This window comes from Orbicella faveolata, unplaced genomic scaffold (genome assembly GCF_042242905.1).
Source record: "Orbicella faveolata isolate gen_17 unplaced genomic scaffold, um_ofav_v1 contig_46, whole genome shotgun sequence".
Taxonomy (NCBI): Eukaryota; Metazoa; Cnidaria; class Anthozoa; order Scleractinia; family Merulinidae; genus Orbicella; species Orbicella faveolata.
Genome location: NW_028301576.1, coordinates 3,167,896 through 3,193,390, shown reverse-complemented (window position 1 = coordinate 3,193,390; position 25,495 = coordinate 3,167,896). Strand labels below are relative to the sequence as shown.

Here is a 25,495-nt window from a genome sequence, read left to right as displayed (position 1 = left end):
TTTATCTGTTGCCTGACCTGGACAAACCGCAAAACAATCTGATTGGACATCGTCAAAGAAGTAAGTTTAGTACTGTAACTCAGGCTTAAGACAATGTAACTTAGGTTTGCGTTTATATTCCGATCGTCTGTTTGGTTTCTCAATGGAATTTTGTATTACCTCTTTAGATCGAATAATCTTGAATCCTGGAATAAATTATACGATTGGCGTAGCCCAATTAGATTGTCTGCTTGGTTTTACGGAACCAACTACAACGCCTATTTACAACCAGTTCATCATCAAAAAAGCTTCTCATTTTAAGAACGGCACTGGCCCTACGTCGTGCAGTTAATAATGCAGCATAAGATATCCCTGAGTGACAGTTCTGACAAATTCAGGTATAGCTAAGTATTAACCCACTCAACTGCCATCTATAAAGATATTGCATCCCATAGCAGCTGACACAGGTACCCACTGAGTACCTATTGTTTCAAAAGCTGAACTTTTATTTCATTACAATGACTTTATATAGGTAGTAAACACATTACAATAAATCCATTTGACGCTCCTCTAGGTCTATTTACTTATTTTAGTTTCAAATTTAATTTTGTTTTTAAATTAATGGCCCTGAAATTATCCTTGTGGCTATGATTACGAGAATGCCTGCAAAAGCCAGTTGTACTGATATGCCCCTGCGATATGTGTATGTTCAGAAAAACAACACATAGTCAATTATCACAATAAATTATTGTTGTTCCAGGTGAGAATTTAGCAAAAATGTAATGGGCTTGACTCCCATCTCACCTGAATAAATATCTTCCTCATCTCATTTAACAAATTAATTACAATTTTTCTCCCTCCACACAGCTGGGTGCTTTTTACATATTTGCTGGTCCCAGCAGTGTACAGGATGCATACAAAAAATGAGCCATGAATCATCTAGCCAACAGCCAGTCTCCTTATATTTGTCTGGAGGTTCTTTACTACTTGTTTACACACTTTAATTGATCAGTATGTTGAACTATGGCAACTAATAAAGCTGATGTGGACTACTACAGCTAATGCCTAACTATTACTAATAACTAACCAATATGTCGAACCTTGAGGTTTGACTTTCCTCAAGGACTCAGATGCTTTCTTCTTGTCCCTAATTCGTGAGGAATGCATTTACATCTTTCTCAAGAGAATTGCCTTAGCAAGACTTTGAAAATGTTTAATGGAGGAAAGGAATTTGATAATTAACAGAACATCAATTACTCAGAAAAATTCCTTGTTGGTATGTTTAGTCATGATGATCACAGGCTCATGACATTCATAGCAGGCACGGATCTATGATAAATGGTGACCAATTTCCAAAACAACAAGCACTGAAGGTGCAAGCTTCTAGGGGGGTCAGGGACCATGCTCTGCAGGAATTGTTTTCGATTTTAGCTCCCTTAAGTCCCAGCCCTTTCCTGGGTTTCTGAGTCATTCTGACAAGTCTGAGCCATTTGCGTAAAATGGTGGAAAATGGTATGAACCCATGCCTGCATAAACTAAAGAAACAACAACATGATACATCCAGAGCAACCTTACGCATATATTAAAAACTTTTGTATGCACATATTGAGTAATTCTTCTTTTGTCACCACACCAATTTGCGCATTTCATCTTGGTAGATATGAGGAATTAGTAATCCTGAAAAGAAATATTTGCAAAAATTATTCAGTTGGTAAACCAGTTATTCACTACCACTATATATGCTCAGGATCAGTCTTCAACCAAAACTCTCACCAGAGAGTGGTGTTGCTTTTCTTCAAACATCAATTTGAAAGAGTATTTTCTCCCTTGAGCCCGATGTTTAGGTTTATCCATCGCTTTATTGACTTTGTTCTTTATTTGACGTTCTGGCACCACATGATTCAAATTTCCCTTAGAACCCTGTTGGCTGAATCAGTAATACCTTAAGTAATGCCACATCTTGGCCATCGACTAACTTTTCTAGCGCTTCTCGATGTAAATATTTCAAAATTTTGATCTTATATCTCTCTAAAGTTCTCTGGCATGCTACTTTCATCAATTCCAGATCGTCCACCATGATTGATATGAGGAGGTAATGTATGCCCAACAAAAATCTGTGGGCAGTTATCTGATTGACTAAGACAAACACAAGAATCCCCATGCGTCTAGCTGTTCCTTTGGGGGAGCAGCGCATGCATGCTCCTTTCCTGAACAGTGGCTGGTAATTGAGCCTTACTGATCTCCCTGCAATTTTTTTATTTCCACCCCGGAAACCCTGGGCACTGTTGACTGAATTACAATGTTGACACACATGGGAATTTTTAAGAACAATATTATCAAAAAGTTAAGCTTTGGACAAAAGAGAACTTCTTTACTGTTCTTTTATAATAAAAATATGTGCATCTACCCACCAACTTTTGATTCCACCATATTTATTGTGTTTTTATGAAATAGCTTCTTTTCAAAGTCCACTAAATCTTTCCAGAAACCAGGATTTGGTCGAATAAGTGGCCTTCTTTGTTTGACATAAGCATGAGCATCAATAAGTTTCATCTTTTGATATTTCATCAGGTAGGCCAAGACCAAAGTTGCTGATCTGCAAAGCAATTAAAGTAACTTAAAAAAAATAAGTAACTTCAACAGTTATTGTCAAGGTTGTAATGAAAAAAATTCTTTCAGAAATGGGACTGCAGGCAAGTGTGTACATGTGTAAGATTTACGACTTTGTTGACCAATTTGAGCTCAGGTAGGATCAAGTTTCATTTTATTTCTGCATGTATATTTTAATCCTTCAAGTGATGTAAATCCATTGAAATGTAAATTCACACAACTTTAATAAGTCACTAGTGACAGGATACAGACAGATAAACTTTACAGGGATGAGAATAAACCTGGAATGTCATAGGTCTTTGCCTGGGAGGGGAGTATTTTCATGGGAGAGGTGCACACTTAAAGATTTATATTAAGGGCTCATTTTGACAGTCTCAGGTACCTGAGACAAACGTCCTCACAAGATACCCCAGCCAAGCTAACTTTTCACTTATTTCTTTCAATTGGGAAATTAATTCATTAAGGACTGCAAACCCATCATGGATGGCAAAACAACATGTTAACTCAGGTTGGCAAGTTGACTCGCTTCTGCAGGTAGGTGGGTAACCCTGCAAGATGGGACAACTTTTTCTTCAATTAACACTTTGGCTCGCCTACCCAGAGAAACTGACGGCCTACGGAGTGTCACACAATGCCTGGATTTCAGGTTTTAAAGCAGGAATTTATATCAGAGAAGTAAAAATTAACATGGCAAAGCCCACAGTGATCAAATTACCCATGGAAACCCAAAGAAGAAAGTTAAATAACTTAAGGTTTATGAATAAACATATACAGTGTAGCACCAACTTTAACTTGGCAAACAGGGATAATTTTCCCATATAAACACTTGCTAAAATTGCCTCAGGGAAGGGGTTTAGTCTCAGGGACCGAAGACCGCATAAGCAGATCCATACCCTACTGAGTCATAGCAATTATACAAGGCCAGGTTGAAGACAATGAAAATGACAATTATGCAAGGTAGGATTAGTATCCTTCATACACTCCACCCATACACTTATCCTTCATACCCCCTCCTGTCATCCTTCATACCCTCCAGATGGGATGCTAATCCATCACAGGGTAACCCTAGACTACAAGTAGTCCCTCTTTCTCTTAGTCCATCATGCTAGACACAAAAGAAACCTGCAATGTAAATTTTCAATCTAATCACATGTGTCCAATGGGATTCCTTATCTTGACGCCCTCTTCACCCGGGCGATTCTTAAATAAAATCACTCTTCTCTTTGAGAAGCAAGATAAAATCACGCTGTGAATGCTCCCAACATAAGCCAATCATATTTTTGCATTGTGAGAGCAATGCATAATTCAAATTTTCGGGCTTAGTTGGTAGTCCCTCCTTTCCCGCACATCCCACCCCCAGGATTTCACACTGCCATTTTTTTCGTTAAGGTTTATTTACGGTCTCGCTCAACAGACTAAGCGAAAGAGGGACTACTCATAGTCTACAGTAACCCCAGCATTAATGTAAATAATTTTGTCAGTACCCATTTTCATCTGATCTAATTAGATAGAACCAATTGTCTTGAGCCAAGAACACAAAATCTAAAACAGGGTAGAACCCAGACCACTTGATACATGTAGAGACCCATACAATAAGAAATTTTTTCCCACTTCAACAGCTCAACAAAACGTAAATTGATATGTGGGCCTTATGGAAAAAAGCCATCTTGTTTGGCTCAAAATTTAATGGCAATATAAGTTTAATTTCCAGCTTTATTTAAATTGAAACAACACAAAACAGTTGTGATATGTAAAATGACCAATTAGTGGTGATCAAGTATTGGACAATTACTTTAAACCGCCAAATTCAACAAGCTGAGATATATTAATTATCCTTCATGCTGATCAACTTATGCCCCATTAGACAGATACTATTTAACTGAAAACTCACCTGCTAACTCCGGCTATGCAATGAACAAGGACCTTGCCTCTCTCCCGCCGAACTTTATCTGCAATATACATATGCAGACAAGGAGTGAGCCAGAAACACCAAATGTTTGAAAACAATACAACAGCTTACCACCGCTGAAAAGATACAAGTTGTTTGCTTTACAACAATATTTACAATACAGCCACCAGGAAAATTTTAAGCTTAATTCTAAGAATTCCCGATACCGGCTAGGTATCGGGTGAACCGAAGGACTTGACTTGGTAAAAATCTTGAAGTTATTCAAGACTTAAGTTTATTTATTTCAGGATCCTGTTAGCGGACATGCATTGAAAAATAAATATGAATTTTTTTTTCTGATGTTGCCTCAGAACGGGTATTCGTCTGTGTAAGTTTCAGACTACATGTAGTCAGCTCACCGATTTTATCTGCGACCAGATCGAAGTGTATCCCTATGTTGCAGGTAGGATTGTCCTCAAGTCTGATCCTTGTGCATTGAATAGATTCATAGCTCACGTCAGGAGCCTCCATCGATGCTTCAAACAATGACAGGAAATGAAAAAAAACCATCAGCTTATCAAGACATGGACGAAACATGAACGAACAACTATCGTCGGGCATCCCAAATAAGTACGAAACAAATCTGGTATTAACTGAATCCTTAACAGAAACATGCATATGGATAAGCTTACCGTTAATAACACAGGTAATTCCCTCCTCTTTGAGCAAGTGTTCCGTTTTGGCCGCTGCAAGTCCTCCTAAATAAAGAAAGTCTGTGATTTTCGCCATTTTACCCAGAGGGCTGCAATGCGCGCCTGCCGACATGACGAGTTTCAGATACTGGAACTACAGAGAAAAACTAATTTGCGTTTATCACTAATGACTATTATCCAACTGAACAGGTGATATCATCACAGAAACCGCAGATTATTTACTTCAGCCATTGTGAACGGGTCTGAATGCTGAATCAACCCAGTCGAGTAAGCACTGGATCGAGTTAGTGGTCGTCCTGTCACGTGATTTATTTATTTATCACGCGATTTCAGACCGTCCCGACCAATAAGGGTGCCGGTTATAAGAGCTGGAGATATGGGGGAGAGTATAGTACGATCGCAGGCTCTCCATGTAGGGCGTATAACACAAAGGGTATGTTTCTTCCCCATACAGCCTTCAACAGGGTATGAAATGCTGTCTGCCCTAAACGTTTGTGAACTACTCAGCGATCTGAGTTTGGAGACATTTACCAATATCTGGCAGGTCATTTTTCAGCATTGTTCACATTCAGGGCAAGAAAACATTGGTTGTGAGATTGTCGGTAGCCATCGATTCCACCCAATTCCTTGTCCTAGCCAGAGGATGGACTGGCCTGCAGATTTATCCTGGGAATTTTCACTCACCCAACTATTTCCAAATATTTATTTTATAATTTATAATATCTTATTTCTTGTGCGCTGACTGGCTCATTTTTATCGTCAACAAGAGTACAGACGGATAAAATTTTAATTTACACAAGCTTTCAAGTTCAGCTCTGAGCTATCAAACTGTCAACCAATGAGATTTTATGGACTTTTTTCAAGTTGCCAATCAAAAAACGAGAAAAGCTATTAACAATGTCCACTTCATTTTGAATAAAATTCACTTATCTTTGTATGCGACAAAGATAATGGCGTCTTTTCCCCTCATTTATTCCTGGCATTTGACCATTTTGGGATCTTGTTATTGTAAAAGCCATATTGACGTCAGTTTTTTATGCGTCTGTCCTCTTATCGACAATGAATTTCATCACAACATTGTCAGAGTTTACTGCCGAACCACCTTGACAATGTTATGACGCAATTTGTCATCAATATGGGTACAGACGCATAAAAACCTGTTAAATCGACAGCATGTAACAGTAGTCCTACTAGATGACTATACCATATGTGCAAAGTTCTTAGAGTGCATTTGTCAGATAAGGTGGAAATTTTGGGAAGGAAAGAGCTTAATTCTGGGAATTTTATGGTAACCCACTAGCCGGTCAGTATTAGGCCCATCCACACCAATGTGGTGTACAATGATGGGTTATCGCTAAATGCTCCACACTACTGTTTCGCCATCCCTACTAAAATGGTCAAAGCACCAATATGCTACAAGAAAACACCACAACTATTATTGCCACATGTGACTGATGTCTCCACTTTCAAAAGCCTTTTTGTCCACTGTCATTCAATAGACCTACATTTTCAATTCTAAAATGGGGGCCTATCCCCATCATTGTCCAGGGTCAGCATCTTCAATGCATGTGTTTTTGACTAAAATGATGACCATTGTGAATTGTTCAAGTGTGGAAGGTATACATTTTTTCATCTTTAGAATTTTCGGTATCCACTTTCCCACAAACCAAATGAAAATAGTCACTTGCAATCCAGCTATCCTTTCCACAAAGTTATTGCCACGGGTACTAGCCTTATTAATGTCTATAATGAAAAATACCCTTCCCTTTCTTCCTTTGTGTTTCAGATGAAGTCAGTCAACAGTCAGGTAAATCCAAACAACGTCTTTTATTTCTACACAAGTTGGTACATTACATGTGTCGTTATCTACTCATTTTCTTCACTGCGAAGCCTTGCATTTGCATTGGTTATCTTGATTGCCAGTTGTTGGGCACGCTCCACAATTTCTTTCCTCTTTTTGCTAGAGACATTGTGGGCAATTTCGGCAGCATAGCTTTTGTTAGCCATCAGGAGAACCTCAAGTTCCTAACAAGAAAAAAGAAACAGAAACTTGATTGTGAAATTCTGTTGGGAAAACAGCTACTATAAAGTTAGTTTCTGAATTCTCCTAACAAGAATGATTGATTTTTTTTAATTGACTCAGTTATGAGGAAAACCTAATGATGAAAATGCTTACAGTGACACTACATCTAAAAGTACCATAACAACCAGGGCCACTAGACAAAGGAAACTAAACCACCTTGCACAATCAAAGAAGAGAAATCCAACGTCAGTTGTTCAGAGACCCTCAACATGGAGTCACATTGAAATTACGTATACATGTACCATACAATGGAACATCAATTTTTTTGAACCTCAGAGGGAAATGAAAATTGGTTTGAAAAATCAGATAGTTTGAGAAATCAGGGGTAAAATTACTGTGTTTGACTGAGGAGAGGGAAATGACTTTTGGTCTGAGTTATCAGGAGGTTTGAAAAATAAAGGGTTCAAGAACTCGGGAATCCACAGACTTCAAAATGTGGGCCTTGTTACAATAATCAAACTGTAACAAAATGTAAGCTACTTTAGTTATAATGTTGCAATGTGGATTGAGAACCAAGAACACTGGACATTAAGGAAGAGGTCCTCTCCGGTCTCACCCATTTACACTGCAGTGATCTCCTTCCTTTGGACAACCAGCACTGTCAAGACTACTCCACCGGTTACAACAGATGAATGGCTAGGCCAATCAGACTGATGTGACCATGGTCTTAGTTCAAAGTGAGGTGCTTTTTAAAGGAAGGGGTAATCTGAAATATAATCACCTTCAAGTGCATTGTAATCATGAAATCACATGGTAGGCAGTCACAAAAACACTGGACCTCCAACTTTTTGAACCTCACTGGGAACCACAACGAATGGTTTGAGAAATCAGGGGTAACATCACTGTGTTTGACTGAGATGAGGGAAACAACTATTGGTTTAAGTTATCACAAAGTTCAAAAAAATCGAGGGTTTGAGAAATCGGGATTCCACTGCACAATGAAATGTGAATATAAAACCATATTACAAGACAGTCATAGTGGCTACCTTTACATTGTGAATGACAAATTTCTTGAACCCATCTGGCATCAGATGTCGCGTTTTTTTGTTGCTGCCATACCCTATGCTGGGCATAAGATATTGCCCTTTGAATCTCCTTCGGACTCTGTTGTCAATACCTTTTGGCTTACGCCAGCTTGGCTAGAGAAAAATACAGAATGCTCTGTTAGTTCACAACTAACACCATTCTGGAATAGAATCACTTTTTAAATATGAAAGTCCACCAGTAACCTTTTATTTCATTCGATATTTCCTTATGGTACTGACAAATCAAATTAGTTTAAACACAATGAAATTTGTATCATATTATACTAGTACACATACATGTAGTAATGACTAGAGTTCAACACTATATAAGTAAATGTACATTTTGGATTGAGGTTCATGACATGGGACATTAAGAAAGAGGTCCTCCATGTACCTCACCCAAACAAAATGAGTTTCTCTCCTTCCCTTGGACAACCAACACTTTCATTACTAAGCCAGAAGCAAAAATGCAGTGGTTTAAGTTCAGAGTGTGGTGCTTTAAAGGGAAGGTTGTAAATAACAGTACCGATTTAGCTTTTAAAATCAATGTCAGTTTGAAGTTGTCATTTGATATCACACAGTGTTCCCAATACCAGCTGCTGGTGTGGAAAAGTATCAGAAAAGTCTTAGAAGAGTTAAGTCTTATATCCATTTTTGATGAATTATTAGCAAATTGTTTATTTGCAATGTCCAAATCGTAGCTAGCATGTTCTCTCTCTCCCTGCCAGTACCACTCGACCACTCAGTACAAATTTGTTATGATACAGGTAAGACAACTATATTTATCGCATTATTGAATTTAGGATGCCAGGATTTTAATTTTTAAAACCAAAACGTAACTCAAGAGACCTCCAGAAATGAATGCTGCTTTGATTTAAATAGTTATTTAACACAAAACTGTCAAGCAAAACACATAATCCCTGCAGAACCCGGGCGACCACGGTTTACAAGGGTCTTCATGATTGGCCAAATGAAACAATAAGTATACAACACAAACAATGCCCCTCGCCCTAAAAACAAAAGAGGTGCAGATTAACAAGAACGAGTCAAAGTAGAAGTTTTAAAGGGGTGCAGGTCATCTGCAGAACCCTGTATGATACCCCACTGAGCATGATTGCCCTGAGAGACTGCTGGCCAGCATTGGCTTGACTCAAACTTTGCCTAAATTACATTGAGCCATATAAAATGGGAAGGAGCACTGACTAAAGACCAAATTTTTATATTTATGTGGTTTTGGAGATTTATAAACTACCTTGTATGATCATGTAATTTTATAAAAACAGTGGGCTAACAAGAGACCAACCTTGACTCTGAGGTATCTATCAGACTGATGTCTGATAAACCTCTTCTTACGCTTCTTTACAATCCTGGGTTTATTTGCTGGCATAACCATCTTGGCTATATAAAATAAAAATCATAAAAACACGAGTTTACTTACGGCAATAGTGGATGATTCACAAACAATTTATCAAAGTAAATGAACATATTACACATATATGATGCGGTGTGCATTGCCCTACACCAAAACAATAAATAAACGAAACGCAAAAACTTTCAGAATTTGACTGACTTAAACGAACTGTTGGGAAACTTCCCAAGAGGTATGAGTCATGTGGGTTTCAACTTCTAACACGTTGCGATAACAATGAGCCACATAATATTTCGAAATGAATACACAGTGGGAAAGATTTCGAATAGTTTAAAAAGGAACAGAAAATTATTTTGATTTCCAGCGAACGATTTCCATTTCCAGAACTGGCGATTCCATACACAACCTCTAAAATTTAGATTTCAATAGAATCGATGTTCCATGATATTCACGTAATTTTTCGATGCAGGAACCACTTTCAGCGTAAACTATTTCAACCTGACTAGTATTTAGCAAATAACGTAATAAATAAGTATGTTCTGACATGAAGATGCCTTCCAAATTCGCCAAATTTGACTGGATTGAACTCACTCACCTAACCCGAACAGACGAGCAGCAAAGAAAATGGCGAAGAGGCCATTACGAGGTGCGCGGGGACTCATGGGCTAACAAAATTTTCCCCTATCCTACCCGACACGGGATGAAAATTGCTCCTTGGGGTCGGGTACTCAAATCGCAAAACACTGAAATTACAGTAAAACGCCGAGCCAAAATCTCGAAGATTGAATAATCACGTTCAGAGAAGAAAATACTTAAGGGCTAATATAAAATTCAAAAAAAAAAATAATAAAACGGATAATAATAATTAATAAAATTAAACAGGGAACGGGAGTAAACGACAAAATTAACTTTGTGAAGGTGATCTTATAAGGTATTTTTCATTTTTTAGGCGTTTTTTTTTTCTGTCTTTTTGCAATCAAAACGTTTTTGACGCGTCTACAAATGATAAGCGCGAGATCGAGAGCGCAGAATTGAAGTGGTAAAGGAAGTTTAGATTAATTTTCACCATGGGCTCCTGATTTCACCAGGAGCCATAATGGGAGACTTCTGCTAGTTTCACAGAAAATTTGAATACCGGTATGTCCTAAGCGGGTTTTCACCAAAATTCTCGGAAAATAAAAAAAATCCTTTTCACATGTAACAAAAGATGGAGATATTTTTCAAGCGAGATTTATCTTGTTCGACATCTTTGCTATTTCTTTGCTTCTTTTTTTTTCGCAAGAAGCAAGAGCTTAACCACCGCACCACCGTCACTGAAGACTGATGCAGAGAAACGGACCGCATTGGCTTTCACAGTTATGCTGTTTATTACGTAATGAGGGGTATATTCCCATTTCACAGAAATTTTTTTAGAAAAATCGTGGTTCCGGGCTATTTCCGAAATCACGATTGATGAGAAAAATCAACTCATTTCACTTTTTACGGAAAAAAGGCCACTCTGTCGCGCATCACGAAAATACCCCTGCTTTACCACCCTGACACGCGCGCACTAATTACGATGTCTTTGGTGACTTCACAGTGGTTTCCAGTTCACGTCACTACACTGATTGTGTGTGTGAACTTCAGTGTGTGAGATTGTATCGACCACATAGTACGGAAAGCATCGCGAACTAAAATGGATGCAAAAATGATCGACAAGCTTCCGGAGTCAATCTTGCTCGATATTTTCCATTGGTGCGCTTTTAAAGATCTTGGACATGTCGCGATGGTGTGCAAAAAATGGCGACGCATCGCGTACGATCATTCCCTTTGGAGAGATGCAGACTTGCGCGGCTTGAATCTAACTGAAAGAACCTTAGTTCTGATCGATCGAATATCTTCATTCGTTTTCACGATAAATATCAGTGGATGTGCAGTCACCGTTTCGTTTATCACGGCTATAGCTGAGAAATGCATCAACTTGAAAACTTTGAGGTAAGTTTGCTTGCTAGCGGCAATTTAACTTAGATTGCAATAAGCAGAAGTTCATTATCTCTGTTGAATCCACTCTGTTAAATACGCTACGTAGAGACAGAATAACAGTAGCCACACTGAAAGAAAGCCAATCTGACATTGAAGCATGATATCATGTAAAATGTAGATTGGTGGTTCTGTAGAAAACTCTTCAACCCATAAATTAATCCTCATCTGATCAGTTGGTTCATGTAGCTCAGATATTTGCACTTTTCACGAAACAACAAACCTTACGATTTTCGCGATTTCTCTTAACAAACTTTAAAAGAACTAACACCCGAAAAGTTATCCTCATTACAACAGATCACAACTGAATTAACTTCCTTGCTTATCCATGCTTCTCGAGAAAGGCAAACAAACTTTTAGTAAATTCTTGCCTGTTAAGATATGTTGGCCTGCCCTTTCAAAGCGGAACAATGCAGCCGATAATTGTTTTTACAAACCATATATTTGTGCCAGGCGATGATAAAACGGCTCTTGAGCTTAATAAGTCTAAGACTGGAACAGATGAAATTTGTCATATAATTTAATATTTAGCAACAGTTATGAAACGAAAATATCACGCGAAAAAACTAACAGGTAGATTAGATTAAACAGATACTGGTCGTCAAGGGAAACATAAAATAGGCAATGTAGACGGAAAAGTTACAATCTAAGGGAACGTTCAGCTTTTCCAGTGTTCAAAATAAAAGGAAACCAGTTACGCGGGAGAAAGAAAATTATCTCAACCATACTGAGTGAGGAGGAAATTAAAATTTTTACGTAACTACAAGTAAAACGGACTCGAAATTTGCGTAAGACAAAGATTATGCCTTTAAACATAGCCAAATTTATCAGTCAGATAAAAATTAGTGATACTGTAATTGTATAGAAAGAAACGGTTAATTGTATACAGAGTTTTAATTGTTTAACTTATCACGGACAAGCTGGGTTTCTGACCGTAAACCCTGTCAGCGATAATTTGAAACAATTAAAATTGCGGGATGCATGGGATAGGGATACCTGTTACAAGAAAAACCAAAATAATAATTAGTGGACCGCAGACACGCGTATCACACTGAGGGGGGAAAAACATGCAACGATGTATGAAGCAAGATTGCGCGTTAAGTCTCCGGGAGGTACCCGCTATTTTGGGCTATACGGGGAAGTGCCACTGGACAGGGTATGGGTTTTTGGCTTCACTGTCCTGAACAGAGTATACAAATTTACTCGCCTGTGGCCTAAACAGAGTCAGAACCTGTCCTAAACAGGAAATGGTTACAGGATCTGTACGAGTTTAGAACACGAGCAGGCTCACCTTTGAGTCTCACGCGAGAGCTACGAAGAGCAAGTCGGCGAGCGGAAGGTTTTTGTAAAGCAAGGGAGTGCGTATTTTGCCTCTTTTCCTAAACAGGGTCTTAAATTAAAGGGTGTTGGTAGAGTATTTTTTCCCTAAGCAGGGTCAGGATTTCAAACCCTCGGCGGCACCCTATACCAAGAGACGGGCCAAGTACCCCTCTCGGGCGTTAGGTAAACGAAATCTGACTATTTCCGAGCTGCGCTAAAGAGTAGAGCTCCATGGTCTGGAATATCTGGCTGCAAAATTTATGAACAAACTCGAGAAAAGAAGGACAGTGTAACATTTTAAGCTAAGTGATTCATAAGTTTAGCACTTTACTGCGGTGATAGTATAAAACGGCTGGGAGTATTGAGACTCAATCAATCCATCAATCAATCGATCAACTCATTAATGTCAAAATGTGTGATGAAGTTGCCCTATATATCCGAGCCAGAGGCTCACGTATAAAACCCTTCACAAGAGGTGAGGGCAAAATAACGAAACATTTAAAGGAACTAATCTAAGTAAGTATTAACTAAATATAGACAATACAGAGTTTATTAAAAATATTGTAATATAAATATCAGTGAAAATACAGATTTTAAATGCTTCACCCACAAACGCTAACAAGTTAATATAAGAAATTATTGTACCGCCCCAAATTAAGAATATGACACTAAATTCCCTTTGAAAGAAAATAACTACATTTACAGCTGGTCATAACGTGTTAGAAAAATCAAACGACTTTAACGTCTCGCCAAAATCCCTCAAATTAGACGTTGGGCATGCCTGCTGGCATGGCATGTATTCCATAAATGCGACAATCTATAATTAAAAGATATTGCATACAACAAGGCTGGACAAGATTACAACTTCTATCCCTTAAATCGTAATGGCAATTATGACGTTCAAATACATTAGAGATATAGCTAGGCCCTGACTGGTCCCGGGTTGCATGCGGGTCCATCGCGGATTCAGTAGGCCCCAGTATTCTGTCAGGTTGCCAAACAATTAGCGGGTACACTTTTATACTCAATGGTAGAGAGAGCCCTGAGGAATTTGTCTTGCCCAAGAGGAATTTGTCTTAAATGAAGCGATTTATTTATTTTTTAATTAATTAATTAATTTATTTATTTATTTATTTGCCCGAGAACATAACGCAGTGTTTGTGGTCAGGGCTCCAAACAGGATCATTGGATCCGAACTTTTTTTCATGAAGAAATCAACACTGCAAGAGGCCTTTCAAGACAATGAGGAACGAGCGCTGTTTCCAGTCCCTGTTTCCCCATTCCAGTTGAACCTTTTTCCAACAGCCACCCTGAGGCAGAAATAAATAACCGTTTTAAGGTGGTGGCTGTTTTAAGGGAAAATTCTCAGTAAAAGTAAAGAATATGCATTGACGCACACTGTCGGAACAGAAATGTTGGCCGTTGATGTAGCGAGTTGGGAATTGAGCTGGAGAGGTTGGGTGTTAGCGTTTCGACTGGCTGTATAAGGCCAGTTGTTCACTTCTCCCGCTTAGTGTAGGGCTCGTTAGATATCATTCTCAAATATTAAGCATTCCAAAAAACGAAGAAACGACGGCATTCAGAGCCGATTATGTACGCGACGAGGTAAATAGGGGGTAATAACTATTACAGGTTTTTTTGTCTCCCTCCACACTCAAGGTAGTTTGGAGGGAGATTACTTCCTGAGATACATTTTCTTGTTAATTGTGTTATTTCTTTCTTTTTACAGTTTACAAGGCGCGCAATTTACAGACTACACAAACGGCTTTCGCCTAAACTGTGATTCCTTTAAGAACCTTGAAAATCTTGATCTCCGATTTGTTTATGGTGAAGAGTCCAAAATTTTCATCACATTTCTCAGCCAAATCAGAAACATTCAATGCCTTGGCATCGATAGCGTTGGTACAACGGGAGAGTTAGAAAGGATTTTTGTCACACAGCGCAATTTGCGCATAGTTCATTGTCAAAATTGCGTTTCCTTCACTGATATACACGTCGACATCTTGGCGAGCTGCTGTCCTAAGCTTGAATCGCTGTGCCTGACGGGATGTATCTATGTCACAGGTTCGTCGTTCCCGCGTCTTATCGCTGAATGCAAACATCTGCAAACTCTGTTACTGAGCTGCACCAGGGTGCGGAATAATAGCATTATGCGCACGGATTGGAGTCAAGTCAGCTTAACTGAACTCGATATTTCATATTGTTATGGAATAGGCGAGACTGGTCTGATGGAAATGCTGCCGAAGTTAACACAACTGAGATATCTACAGTTGTCGTTTTGCGGTTGGGGAAGAGCTCTCAGCGACGAGGTTATGAAAGCCATGTCGCAGTCTTGCTATCAAAAGTTAGACTCTCTCGACATACACAGTAGCTTCAACATTACTGGTGATACGCTCTGTAAGTTTGTTAGACGGTGTCCAAGATTAACGACTCTCTGTGTTGGAAGTGCTATTGCTTCCAACGAAGAGCTAGAAGCATTGCTAAAAGGTCTGCACAATTTAAAGCATTTTTATATCACAAAACAAGCCACAATTAAAACGGAAACTGTGTTTACTTACGTTAAAAAGTTCTGCCATCGCATCGAAACCCTGGCGTTGTACAACTTTTACGCTATCACAAGGCATCGAGTTGAGGAAGCACTCATCGAACTGGTGGAAGCCTGCAAGTTTCTGAAAGTTCTTTGCATTCGGGGAACAAATGTACCTTTAAGAACCGAACTTGCACACATGGCCAACAAAGTCAAGAACTGTGCAAAGAGAAATGACATTGAAATATCAAGAAGGCCTCATTTTTTGTTATCTGGAGCGAAGCTATGCTTGGATAGTGTGGTTAAAAATACAATTTTCCCAACGTGAAAATTAGAGGACTATTTTCGCAGTTCTCATGTGATTTACCGAAGCTGTAACGGTGGGTGTTGTAATGAAGATAAATCGCCGACAATTGTGTAGTCCGGAAAAACCGGATATTAACAAGGATCTACGCAACAAGCTCGTGCTTCCAGCCTCCAAGTCCATCGATCCGTGAGTGACTGCTGAAATCTGCTTTGACAGTAACTGACTGAACTATATACTGAAGTGAAAGTTCCAATGATATTTAATTTGTCATAGCCAGTGACAGAATGTATGCAATTAAATTCGTTTATTCATTATTATCTATTAGTTATTTTTATTTTGTCTCTGCCTTTTTTTCTGTTACTGGATACACTTCTCAGATATTGTTACATACCCTTTACCCAATGCTAGCTAGGTTGAGGGATTTTACAAGAGCGCGCACAGTAAGCAACCTCGTACATGTAGAAAGCTAGTTTATATTTGTTAGGAGGTTACTCTGTAATTAAACCACCAGATAGTTCAAATCCATTTAATATTTTGCAGTGCGGCTCTTTATAAGACAGACGTTAACCTGAAATTTTTATTGGATAATACAACATCTTTCATTTGGCGAAACATAATGCCGAATTCTGTTTCACTGACGCTAGACTTTCTCGCGGCTACGCTAGCTTCGAACAATTCCAGCGCTCATATATGCATACCGCACTCGAGTTCACCAGCAAACTCCCGATTGCAACTCAAAAGACCTATCTTAGAATTTAACAGTTCTCAAATAGCGATTTTGAAGGACAAAAAACTCCTGGGCTCTTGCTACCTTACGAGCCTGATCCACGGTTAACTGAGCTTCGTTAGTCAGCTGAAGGCGGGGATGTCAAGGTGAATGGGAAGAGTAGTACAGTAAAAATCCGCGTGTAACAACCCACATTTTAGTCACATTTAAAGTCTGACAAAACAGGTTCTTGTAGTTTGGGGTTGTTATTGGAAATTTAGGCTAAGTAGGTTATTATTTAGGTTCTTAATTTCTATGAAGTATATTTAATCACCTGTCGAACTGAGTGGTTTCAAACGTCGTGCTACTGCCATGCATAAGTCGAATTTAATTCTTGAATTTAGTTCGGCACGGCAGTAGCACGACGTTTGGAATAGGCCTTAGTCCGTAAATGACAAGTTTGCTCAATTAGAAACCTCTACACTAGCGTAAACAAAAGAACTGAAGCTTTATGCTGCTAGTTACTAGCTGCTGCCACTGTGTGCCCACGTGCTCTCAGCCGTCTTCTTACTACTTTGCCTGTCGTCTGCTGGCTACTTCAGACTAATGCGACTGTTAGCTGCCACCTGCCTGCTATCTGTTATTCTTCTTGCTACCTAATGTTGCATGGTGACTGCTGTCTACTGATTATTTTGTCAGCCACCTGATGTTATCTGCTCCATGCTACTTAGCTGCTCCATGCTACTTAGCTGCATGATGCTGCCAACTGCCTGATACCTGCCGCCTGCCTGCTGCCGGTCTGCTGACTGATACCTGAAATCTGCTAACTGCGTTGTAAGATACAGATACCAGCTGATGGAAATATATTTTACTACTACTTAACGCTACCCTTGCTATTGCCGCATGCCGTATGCTGAATACTGCTGACGAACCTGACTGATGCCTGTTCAGGCCTGCTGCCTGCTGCATACTGTAGCTCTTCTGTGAGTCACCTGATGGTTAATGCTGGCTGACATCTGCTGTTGCTTTTGCCCCCTGCCGTCTGCTGTCTACTGCTGATAAACCAATGCCTATATACTCATATCTGCTGTCTGCTGCATACTGCTGCTCTTTCGTGGGTCACATGATGCTGAATGCTGGCTAATACCTGTTGTCTGCTATTGTCGCCTACTGTCTGCTGACTGACTGATGCCTTCTGTCTCATGTCTGTTGCCTACTTTCCCTCCCTTTACCTGATCCTAATTGTTGCCTGCTACCAGTTACCTTCCTCGCCCTCCTTCTACCTGCTGACCGCTGCTGGCAGACTTATTCTTCCTAACATCTACTGCCTACTGCCTGATGCAACTGCATGCTCTGCAGCTTGATACTTAATGCTGAACGTTGCCAACTGCTTGATTGTTGTTGATCTTTGATCTAAACTGGGTGGGAACATATAATAATCAATAACAGTGGCGAGTTTTCGACGTTTCATGACCTAGGCTAGTGCTACCAATTATTCTCCACACACTAATTTGCTTTTCTGATAGTGTTTTGTAAGCAACTGCTGCCTGTGTGATACAGTTGGCTTAGAAGAAAGGCAAATCATAGTATTTATAGTTCGTACATGCTACTACATGTATACATCATCACTCAACAACACCTTCTTGGTAAATAATTTTATTTTAAACCCAGATCAAAGAAATTGCTCTAGGAACAAGAAATACGGAATATAAACACTCAGGGTTTTAGCTGAACTGCAACACTGGCACACTACGCAATGAAACCAAGCTCGGAAAATGAGTGTTAACTATAACAAATTTAATATTTGATCTAATGGACTGACTTGTGGAATGAAACTGATGAGAGATTTTAAATCCTAACTTCAAACTTATTTACTAATTAGTTTTCATAACTGGTATATTTTGCTATTTTCATATTTCCGTACTGTTGCTTATTTATCTATTTATCTATTTATTTATTTATTTAGTATTTGGTTATTTATTTGTTTAGTATTTATTGACTTATTTATCCATTTATTTTATCGCGTACATGTATGTAAATAACCTATGTATTTGTTTTGTAATCTGTACTTTTAATTGAGGTGTGAACATAAATTTAAATAATTTAGTTAATTAAAGTAAGCCTCTTTCTAAAAAAAAGTGTCTTTATTTTTAATTAATAACTGGTGGTCACCCAATAGTTTAGCTTCATAGTTATTTTGGATGACCAGCTACTGAATGTATTTTTAGTTAATATTGTATGATTAATTGTTTAATTTTACAATGCAAATAAACAATGTTGAAATAACAAGACTAATATGAATAAAGACATTGTATCCTTTACCTCGAGGTAAAAATGGTATCGTTAACTTCAGGGAATGTTAAATTAATATTGTTATTATCTGAGCCATTTGACCAAATTTTTGATTCACTTTACAGCGAATTAAAAGTATTTTTTAAAAAAGGTCTCGTGTACAACAAGGAACACACACACACACACACACACATGACGGCGATCATTGTTGGTCTCTGAGCCATTTGACCAAATCTTGTGATTTGCTTTCCAACGAATCAAAAGTACTGTTCACTTTTTCAACATGTTTTTTCGTCAGAGGTGTTGAGGCTCCAAACCGTACCCGCTTTTCAGCCCCCGCTTTTGACAAGTCTGGTAAGACGCATAAACTCCTTCTTCTAGGCGTTGTTGAAGCTACCGGTGCAAATTCCTTAACTTGGCCGGCTGTATTCCTATTTCTTTGAGGTATGCTCGGCAATTTCCATTCCTTCATCCCTCTCCTCTTGTCGCAGTGTAAATCTTGCAAAGTTACCTGGTCCGCGGTCCACTGCAGAACCAGTTCTCCAAGCTTGAAGGGAATGGCTTTGAAACCTGGCAAACTATATAGGGAAAAACAAAAAATAACATGTATGATTTGTGTTGAAAGGTCCACGACCGTGCCGGACAATCTTTAGTTTTGGGCTCAAACATTATGCATGAAATAGGTAGCCAAAACGTTTCTTTTGGTTAGTTCCTCAGTCAGAAGTAAACATTTATTGTGTTTTGTGCCCGGTCGAGGACAAAAAGCAAACAAAAACACACGACAAAGAACTATCTCGAGCTTGATAATCACTCTCCTCTACTTTAACTTCTCTTGCCAAAGTATTGCAAATAAATCATATGGCAGTCACAAATAATTATCGTCACCAAAACCCATCTGCCTGAAGTAAAGTTTTGGAAATTTACTGGCGAACCATTGAAGGGACTTAAGGTGTCAAGCTTTTTAATATAAAATTGTCAATATTTCAACTGAGAAGCACAGGAAGTTACACCGCTTTAGGCAAGAGCTAAATTTGGTCATGGTGTTACCGCTATTTTTAAAGACTAATCATAAAAATTACTATTCACTCGATTGTGAAAAACTCCTATTTTCCACTTATTCACCTGCCAAGTTGTTATCGGACAGTTTGTTATCGGACAGTTCAATAGGCGAATCTTTGCTGACGTCATTGTTAACATTTTTCCTCATTAACATACGACTTTGCGCATAGAAGGCATCATGCTAAACACGATTTCGCTACAAAAACGTAAAGAGCTTGTGAAACTTAGTAAGTGGTGAAATTTTTGGCCCTTTTGGTGTAATATTCGAGGAGAAACTGGCTTTCAAAAACATCAAAATTTCTTTGTGGCAAAAGCGCTAAGAGCTCATACATTCTTTGTAAAATTTTTAGCTTTTAAACCCGCGTCGCACAAAAAAGTATTCAATACATTGCGCTCAAATTCCTCGGGACAGTTAAACGTGCTGTGCCCTTTCAATATTCAGTATTAATCTCTTTGTAGCTCTATCAGAAACTGTATCGCTTATGGTAATGAGGCAAATATTGAAAACAAAGATTTTCCTATAAGTCAATCACATTCAAAATTGTAGTTTAAATCAACCAATCACATTCAAAGTTAACATTCGTATGATTACAGACCGAATTACTTATTATCTATACACGGTATAATAACAAATCTTTTATAGTATTAAATAAATAAATAAATGAAAGATCATTTGGATTTGTTCCCTGAGCCATAAATAACCTTTATTACTTATTCAGCTGTGAAGCCGGCTCATTTTGCTTCAAAACGACCTCTTAATTTCCATTCCTCGTACATTTGCTACTTTGTGATTATCTAGTTTGTGCTTCTCGTTTGTCTGTTTTTATGAATTTGAGAGTAAACGGCTAGTCCTTGAATAGGAGTTAAAGTTCCAGTCAGCTAACGCATCTGCCGCATAACGTTTTAATAACGAAATGAATTTTAACTTCAGTTGATAAGATAAGAATTAAAAAAAATTAACGGTTAAAAAAGTTGAGCATCGTGTATGTGTTTGTAGCATTATTACAGCTTCTCTCCCGCTATGTATGACGGGAAGATTTGTTTAAAATATACATCATCAACAACTATACCCTCCCTCGGGGACGTTTCTAACATTGCTTGGCAACGTTAAAACACATTTATGAAGTTTCCTTGGCACTGACTAACACAGTTTTTTCTATCATCCTTGGCCGTAGTCCAAAGTTCCCTCTCAGGTCTTACAAAGTGTAGTGCCACCTTGAGTGCCTCTCCATACTTAATATAAGTGCGGCGCCACCTTAAGTGCACCTCAAGCTTAAAATCAAGAGATCGTGAATGATGAATCAATTGTATTAATTCTTGGAATTTCGACGCAAAAGAGAACAATGAGAGCCAAATCAGTCCCAAATGGTTTCAATATTTTTAAAAACGTAAGATATCACTACACTCAGTTTTAACTTCTAATATTATTCGTATTGTAAGGTTTATGGTAAATTCTTCGAGGTTCTTATTATTCTCAGCTATCAAAAGATCTCATAACAGCTTAGCTTAATGGTGTAATTTATCAAGAGTGTTGATAATTCTTGTCTTTATATCAACAAAAAGTGGTTTCAAAACAATGAACACTGATAACCATTGGCTTTGTAGCCTGCAGAACAGGCGGATTAGCGGGGTCGAGCCGCGATATAAGTACAAGCGCGTTCTGCGAGCCATTGGTTTTGAAGTTATCAATGAACATGTACAATTTGAACCTAGCGTGTAGGTTTACATGTAACTTGTCTCAGATATGTCTGTTACGGATGGCCTTGATTCGATAGTGAACGCTGACACAGTTCAGTGACCATAAGAGGAATAAAAGAAATGAAAAACGAACGGTCTAATATATCTAACGACTCTCTTCTGCAATCAATCTTTTGTAAAAGCGTAATGTATTATGTTGGCTTGCTTCTGTTTTATTGCTGCAATATTGGGGTGCCTTCTGGAAAGTGCTTTAATTTATAAACGAATCTTTTTGGCGTAAAACTTAGTTTGGACAAGCGGGATAACTCTTTTGAAAGTACCCATACTGATAAAATATGAAATAATTTTAATACAGATAACTTTTAATGTTGACCTCTTGTGAACGACCACCGTTCCAAGAGACTCACTTGCAAGATCCGTCACTGAACTCTCGTGAAGTTGATTTACTTAAAGCAGCATTTTAAGTTCTCGCTCTGTTTCTATATGCGGCTATTCTTGTTTTTATGGATCGTCGTCAAACATTCGTTGTCCACGAAAATTGTCTGGAAACACAACCAACGGTGTGATTTCGAAAAGCATCGCGTGATCGCTTTTAAGTCCTTTTGTTTAATCTCATCACAGTAAAAGGGAACATTTTGTACCAACGCCTCCTCGTGACACAGCATGTGTAAACGGAATTTAGTGAAAATGGGAAGTCAACAAAAGATAGGTGATGTATTCCGCCGAGCAGGAAACCTTTTTGTTAAGTGGTTTGATGATTTTGTCTCAGCGTCTTGTTCACTCGTGTTCAACAGTTCGTATTTCTACTCGTTGATCGCTCTAAAGAGTACTCGCGTGTAGAGTCTGAACCTTCTTATCAATGCCGAAATGCTAGGAAAAGGAAAAACTCTTCTTGAGGCTAACAGGTATCGCGGTGTCTACTCGTCCGTAGTTTTTGAACGCTTGTAGATCCAGACGAAAAAAGAGACAGTGATTTATTCAGGACAGTGTAGTGTAACGTTAAGCTCTTCATTCCTCTACTTTTTAAGGCCATCGACTAAGGAGGAAGTAAAATTTCGTAAACCTCCTAAAAGCAACATAACTGAAGGTTGGTCTTTGAATCGCACAGTTGTCAACTTAATAGATGTACTGCTTGTAGGCTTTTCACAAGTTTTCTTCTTGGTAGCCGTTGAACTGTTTCAGTGTTCCTTAACTGACAAACATTTGATACCTACATTTTGTATTCCAGTGCTGCATTTCTCTACGTAACTTAATTACACCCTATTCTTAGTAAACAAATATATGCACTTTGTGTCTTAAAAATATCAAGTAATGAAATTGTTGGCCTCTAGATAATTTCTCTAATTTGCTGCCATAATCACAGTCTTTGTTGAATCAGTCTACTGATCATCATTTGGTAAATAGAACGATGGGGACTTTGCAAGCTATCAAAGCCTATGCATGGTGACTGGTAATATTTTACGTGACACTGTAATAAAATGGACGAAGCTTCAGATTATTACGTAAATCAATAGACTAAGCTGTGAATCCGGAACAAGCTCTTACCAAATAATTAGCTTACTACAAGGCTTGATTTGGAAAAATAATTAGGAACAGTGTATCCATCTTGCCATTAATTATTTCATTTATTTTATTTATTTACTGTTATTAGGAATATTTTATAGGATTTAACTAATTTATTTTTTATGGTAATGTAAGCGCATTGAGTTTTTTTAAATGCGCCCAAAAAACTTTATTGTTATTATTATTATTATTATTATTATTATTATTATTATTATTATTATTAAGCGTTTTGATGCAAAGCATAACGGTTTTGAAACCAACTGGTCTGTATAGCTACTCACTGATGTTGCCTTTTACAGCTCTTTTACTACTGCCTCGAAGTAGACGCAACGTTTTCTGGCGTAGCTTGCTGCAGAATGACAAAGCTGGTGGCATGCCTGTGAATACTTTTGCATTCAGTTACTACTTAAGTTTTGATAGGAGGAATCGAAGTAGGGTGTTCAGAAAACGAATTAAACCAGCCGTGGCTTGTTTTATGAATTGGACTTTAGTTAACATTTTGTAAAGATTAGGTTGACTTAGGGTATTTCACACCAACTTACATATCTTGTTTCTTATGTATGTTACTGAGAACAATTTGGAAATTTCCGCCTTCCTTGACCTTATTCAAATCGGCTCCAGTCATACCAAGCATTCAAAAACCTTCCCACGTTATAAACCGATATTTCAAAGTTTTCCTGAAATTGCGTGCTTTTCTTCCTTCCCTCCCTCCGACCGTTCTTATTTCCTATGTAAGCTGTTACAAATGATATCTTCTTTTTTAAAGTGCATTTTCCTCGGCTTTGAAAACTTCACTTTCATTGTTCTACGCTCTTTGTTCGGGGATGTAAGCAACAACCTAGTGCAGCGAAGAACATAACAAGTCTAACATATTGTAACTTGTTTCCGTTTTGTTTCCTATAATGCCCTTGAAAACTTTTTTCTCTGCTTATTTGTCTCTAAGAAAGTAAGTGAAGCCCCAAAATCAGTAGACAGAAAGTACCACTAACCTCTTGAGAACTCGATCCTTTAGCAATGCAATTTCATCCACCAGCTTTAACAAAGGGTCAGCAAAGCTCGAATCTTCTTCCAACTGGTGCTTAAAAGTCCGACTGCAACTGAGTTTAACAAATCGTTATGGTCGCGGGAAATGTTAAGACCCCGAAAAGACCAGGCTGTTTGAGACTCCGGAAAACCAGCGGAAATGACGTACAGGAAGGAACAACATACCTCTGGTGAAGCGAACTACCTGGTCAGTGTTTTGCAAACTAAAACAAGCTAAAACAGGTTAGCTCTTGTCTTTGGCTAATATTTTCGGCAGAATGGCGTTTAACACAATTTTGAGCGTAGTACTCCATCTGTTTGACTGAAAGAATCTCCACAGGAAGTGTTATTTTTATTTGCGTTTGCTTGGGATAATAAGCAATATAAAATAAAAGAAATATGTATGTAATAAAGACTTTAAACTGCCTCGTGCGTCAAGTTTTGTGGTTTCTCTGTTGTGGCTTTGCTTTTGATTCAAACTTTCCGCTTTGGAGTCTGAAGTCGCAGGAGCAGGCTGAGTAACTTGAAAGCTATTTTGGCATCTAGAAAATAACATTTTAGCACTATTACTATTCTAAGTACTCATGGTTATTAGAAAGAGGAAGGCTTTTGTTACAAACCTTGTGGTTTGAAAATTGATGATTAAATAGGATTTTCATTCTGGGCTAATACTTTTAAGTCTTCCGATCATAATTCATGCATCAATACACAGCTATCTTGGATCTTAATAGCTTCTCCGTGTAAGAACCGACCACTCAAATTTTCGTGGAAAATGGATGGCCTTCATTTTTTCTCACACAAGTCAAGCAACATAGGCAATAAACAAAAATGGCCTTTTTTCGGGAAATTCGCTTTCCTTATTTTTTGAGGAATTTTTTATAGGTATACCTCAAAACCCACCCAAAATCGAAACTTGAAATTCGAAATTTTGGGGGTTACGTTATGCTTGCTTACAACTGAGTCGCACAAAACATCCTAACTGCATAATTCTTTTCTCTTTCCGCACAATTAAAAAGTACTTGCTTATCTCAAATACAAGTAAAGTTATGACGTTTTTCCTTATCCTCCAAAAAACGTTTTTGGCATTTTTGCTGAAATAGCCTCCAAACAAACAGAATTCTTTCAAAAGTGGGGCCTCTACATAATAACCCAGAAAGGGAGCGCAAACTCCGAAATTTTCAGCTGCTGAGTGAACGCGATAGTTTTTCCGAGAACTGCGTGGTGGATTTCACGATCGGCTGCATGACGTAAATGGCAACCGAAAGCTGTGTAAAATTAGAAACACGCACAGACCACAGGGGCGGATTTTTTTTG

At 38.3% G+C, this 25,495-nt stretch overlaps 3 protein-coding genes and 1 long non-coding RNA gene across 4 annotated transcripts; 1 reads left to right on the top strand and 3 right to left on the bottom strand.

Annotated features, from left to right (window-relative positions):
* Positions 1 to 464: 464 nt before the first annotated feature.
* On the bottom strand, positions 465 to 5,461 carry LOC110044030 (dual specificity protein phosphatase 14-like). The gene is made up of 5 exons (XM_020749553.2): positions 5,170 to 5,461; positions 4,897 to 5,013; positions 4,481 to 4,538; positions 2,391 to 2,575; positions 465 to 1,656 (listed from the first exon to the last, which is right to left on the bottom strand). Exons 1-5 carry the CDS (start codon positions 5,300 to 5,302, stop codon positions 1,604 to 1,606), a joined length of 546 nt encoding a protein of 181 aa, XP_020605212.1. The 5' UTR covers positions 5,303 to 5,461; the 3' UTR covers positions 465 to 1,603.
* Positions 5,462 to 7,002: 1,541 nt separating this feature from the next.
* LOC110044029 (large ribosomal subunit protein eL32-like) lies at positions 7,003 to 10,334 on the bottom strand. Its single transcript, XM_020749552.2, has 4 exons — positions 10,263 to 10,334; positions 9,602 to 9,696; positions 8,260 to 8,412; positions 7,003 to 7,215 (listed from the first exon to the last, which is right to left on the bottom strand). Exons 1-4 carry the CDS (start codon positions 10,327 to 10,329, stop codon positions 7,057 to 7,059), a joined length of 474 nt encoding a protein of 157 aa, XP_020605211.1. The 5' UTR covers positions 10,330 to 10,334; the 3' UTR covers positions 7,003 to 7,056.
* Positions 10,335 to 11,339: 1,005 nt separating this feature from the next.
* On the top strand, positions 11,340 to 16,151 carry LOC110044039 (S-phase kinase-associated protein 2-like). Its single transcript, XM_020749560.2, has 2 exons — positions 11,340 to 11,641; positions 14,736 to 16,151. The coding sequence occupies exons 1-2, from the start codon at positions 11,343 to 11,345 to the stop codon at positions 15,859 to 15,861; spliced, it is 1,425 nt and encodes a 474-aa protein (XP_020605219.1). The 5' UTR covers positions 11,340 to 11,342; the 3' UTR covers positions 15,862 to 16,151.
* A 2,035-nt stretch (positions 16,152 to 18,186) lies between these two features.
* Positions 18,187 to 24,325, bottom strand: LOC149097981 (uncharacterized). The gene is made up of 2 exons (XR_016203414.1): positions 24,148 to 24,325; positions 18,187 to 19,416 (listed from the first exon to the last, which is right to left on the bottom strand). It is a non-coding gene; the product is annotated as an uncharacterized LOC149097981 (long non-coding RNA).
* Positions 24,326 to 25,495: the final 1,170 nt, after the last annotated feature.

Excerpts from the sequence above, each read along its gene's own strand:
- LOC110044030 (XM_020749553.2), bottom strand. The coding sequence starts at position 5,302 with ATGTCGGCAGGCGCGCATTGCAGCCCTCTGGGTAAAATGGCGAAAATC. Across the intron at positions 4,539-4,896 it reads TCTGGTCGCAGATAAAATCG|ATAAAGTTCGGCGGGAGAGA; the intron begins GTGAGCTGACTA and ends TGTATATTGCAG. Across the intron at positions 1,657-2,390 it reads TATGGTGGAATCAAAAGTTG|GATTACTAATTCCTCATATC; the intron begins GTGGGTAGATGC and ends ATTTCTTTTCAG.
- LOC110044029 (XM_020749552.2), bottom strand. The coding sequence starts at position 10,329 with ATGAGTCCCCGCGCACCTCGTAATGGCCTCTTCGCCATTTTCTTTGCT. Across the intron at positions 9,697-10,262 it reads TGCTCGTCTGTTCGGGTTAG|CCAAGATGGTTATGCCAGCA; the intron begins GTGAGTGAGTTC and ends TATTTTATATAG. Across the intron at positions 7,216-8,259 it reads TTGTCATTCACAATGTAAAG|GAACTTGAGGTTCTCCTGAT; the intron begins GTAGCCACTATG and ends TTTTCTTGTTAG.
- LOC110044039 (XM_020749560.2), top strand. The coding sequence starts at position 11,343 with ATGGATGCAAAAATGATCGACAAGCTTCCGGAGTCAATCTTGCTCGAT. Across the intron at positions 11,642-14,735 it reads ATCAACTTGAAAACTTTGAG|TTTACAAGGCGCGCAATTTA; the intron begins GTAAGTTTGCTT and ends TTCTTTTTACAG.